Source organism: Trachurus trachurus (assembly GCF_905171665.1).
Source record: "Trachurus trachurus genome assembly, chromosome: 9".
Taxonomy (NCBI): domain Eukaryota; kingdom Metazoa; phylum Chordata; class Actinopteri; order Carangiformes; family Carangidae; genus Trachurus; species Trachurus trachurus.
This window is the reverse complement of record NC_139895.1, coordinates 21471868-21473916: the sequence shown is the minus strand read 5'-3', so window position 1 is coordinate 21473916 and position 2049 is coordinate 21471868. Positions and strand designations below refer to the sequence as shown.

Sequence of the window (2049 nt, the reverse complement as noted above, 5' to 3'; positions counted from 1 at the left end):
GAACTTGGCTCCCTGTTTGTTTGTGCGAGTGAGTGAGGGGGACGACAAACAGAAAGACAGGGAGACAGAGACCATGTGTGTGTGTGTGTGTGTGTGAGAGAGAGAGAGAGAGAGAGAGAGGGAGAGTGACGGCGTTTATTAGGGGGCTGTTTGAATGGTTTCAGCAGAGCTCTGCTGAATGGGAAGCCACCGCCTGTTGTGTTTGTACACAAAGAAGCTCTTTTGTTTTGAAAGGAACAATTGAGCTTTTCACAGAAAGCCAGAGAGCACAGGCAACCTCGCCGCTGCCTTGAAGAGCGCGCTCTCTCTCTCTCTCTCTCTTCTCTCTCTCTCTCCCTCTTACACACATACACACAGAGAGCTCCATCCTTATGCTTGAGCCAGTGTCTGTCACCTTTGTCTAATACAAAGGTAGGGTAGAAGACAATGTTTATGCCTCTTTTGTTATAGCTCTTTTCAGTGGTGCCAAGTGTGAAGCTGAAGGATTTTTCTCAGTCCTATACTGTAGTAAGACCTGACACAATAGCTTCCATACATATTTTTTGTTTCCTGAGCAAATGTGAGCAAAGTTTACGAAAAAAACTTATTCAGGCAAGTGTCAGGATCATGCTTAGTAACTGAACATGTTTTGTAAAATGCATCACATGTTTGGTATTACATGCACAGTAATGTATCTACCTGGAGTGTGATCATGTTTTGATCAGTGCCAGTAACTCAGCAATTACATTGCCAGGTGTTGAGATTTCTGGCACCCAAAGGTCAATTTCCAGGCTGAACTCGACAAAATCTTTCCGAACCTACGCACATTTTTAGCGGCGGAGGATGTGACCATGACTCCTTTGGAAGGCACTGAATTCTCAAGTGAAAAATAAGCAAATGGCAAGTTGGTATAGTTACAGGATGTTTCTTTATGATGTTGCTCAAATCAAGCGTGCCTCATGTAGCTGAGCCACAGATCTGCTGAGGGTTTCTAAATCTGGTCACTAATACAGATCATTGTTTATGCTTCATGTCTAAGGCTTCAATCTGGTAAAACACCAAGATGTTTTTTTCCCCCCAACCAATATTTTCTCACTCTGTCCTGTTCATGGTCTCCTTATCTCCTCACACTTTGCTTTACTGAATAGATTCATTTCTTAGTACACACCTCAAGGTCTCCTTCTGCACTGAAGCTTTAGCGTTGTCCATCATGTGTAAATTGCTTTGGATAAAAGTGTCTGTTCAATGAGTAAAAAATGTCATAGTATGAGTGTGAAGGCTGCAGTCACTGACTGAGAGTCACCAGCTGTGAGCCAGACAGCATACGATCATGGAGAGAACATGCAAACTGGACACACAAAGGTTTGAATAAAGGTTTTGTAACTTTCTTCTTCTGATTAGAATTAGTTTGCGCAAGTGTGTGTGTGTGTGTGTGTGTGTGTGTGTGTGTGTGTGTGTGTGTGTGTCAACAGTGATGATCTCTGTTTGTTTGTCAAGTCTTGGATTTTCCTCTCAGTGGCTTCAAGTTCACAAGGGGCCAAACAAAAATCTCAAGTCCAAATTGTATCTCTGTTTATTGTAAAAGCACTTTGGAAATAGAGAGTACATCGGATTTAACATTGTCAAACACGTTTTTAAATCTGTGAATTGGCATGTAATATAAAAACAAGTCAATCAAGAAAAGAAGAGGCATAGTTGTTATCGTGCAACAGATGTCAGGAATCAAAAGATAATGAGCTGGACCTTCACTGGAATGAATCGGTAACAAATGACTTGTTTATTATAATTGGTGTAAATAAAACACAGATCACAGCATCAACTCAAGTCACTGTAAGTAAGAGAGAGAGAAAAAAGAAGTGAGCTCACGCCTAAGCAAAAGGAAGTCAAAGAAAGAGTGTGTAGCATCATGTGTGTGGTCATGTTGTTCATGCCCACTCTCTGTCTGCAGGACAGTACCTGAGTAAACATGGCACATGTCACCTGTGTGATGCGACCTGCCAGCAGTGCACAGGTCCGGAGGCCGAGGACTGCACCAGCTGCCCTGACTCACGGTGAGGACCACTGACACAC

General features: G+C 42.7%; 1 protein-coding gene across 1 annotated transcript in view; it reads left to right on the top strand.

Moving 5' to 3' along the window:
• Positions 1-830: 830 nt before the first annotated feature.
• The window catches only part of LOC310991017 (proprotein convertase subtilisin/kexin type 5-like), a gene marked incomplete at its 5' end in the record, with an annotated part of 15914 nt that continues 14695 nt past the window's right edge, over positions 831-2049 (top strand). Inside the window, 2 exons of the mRNA XM_083978585.1 lie at positions 831-861; positions 1928-2030. Of these exons, the coding sequence (XP_083834711.1) occupies positions 831-861; positions 1928-2030 (134 nt within the window). The remainder of the gene's footprint in view (positions 862-1927; positions 2031-2049) is intronic.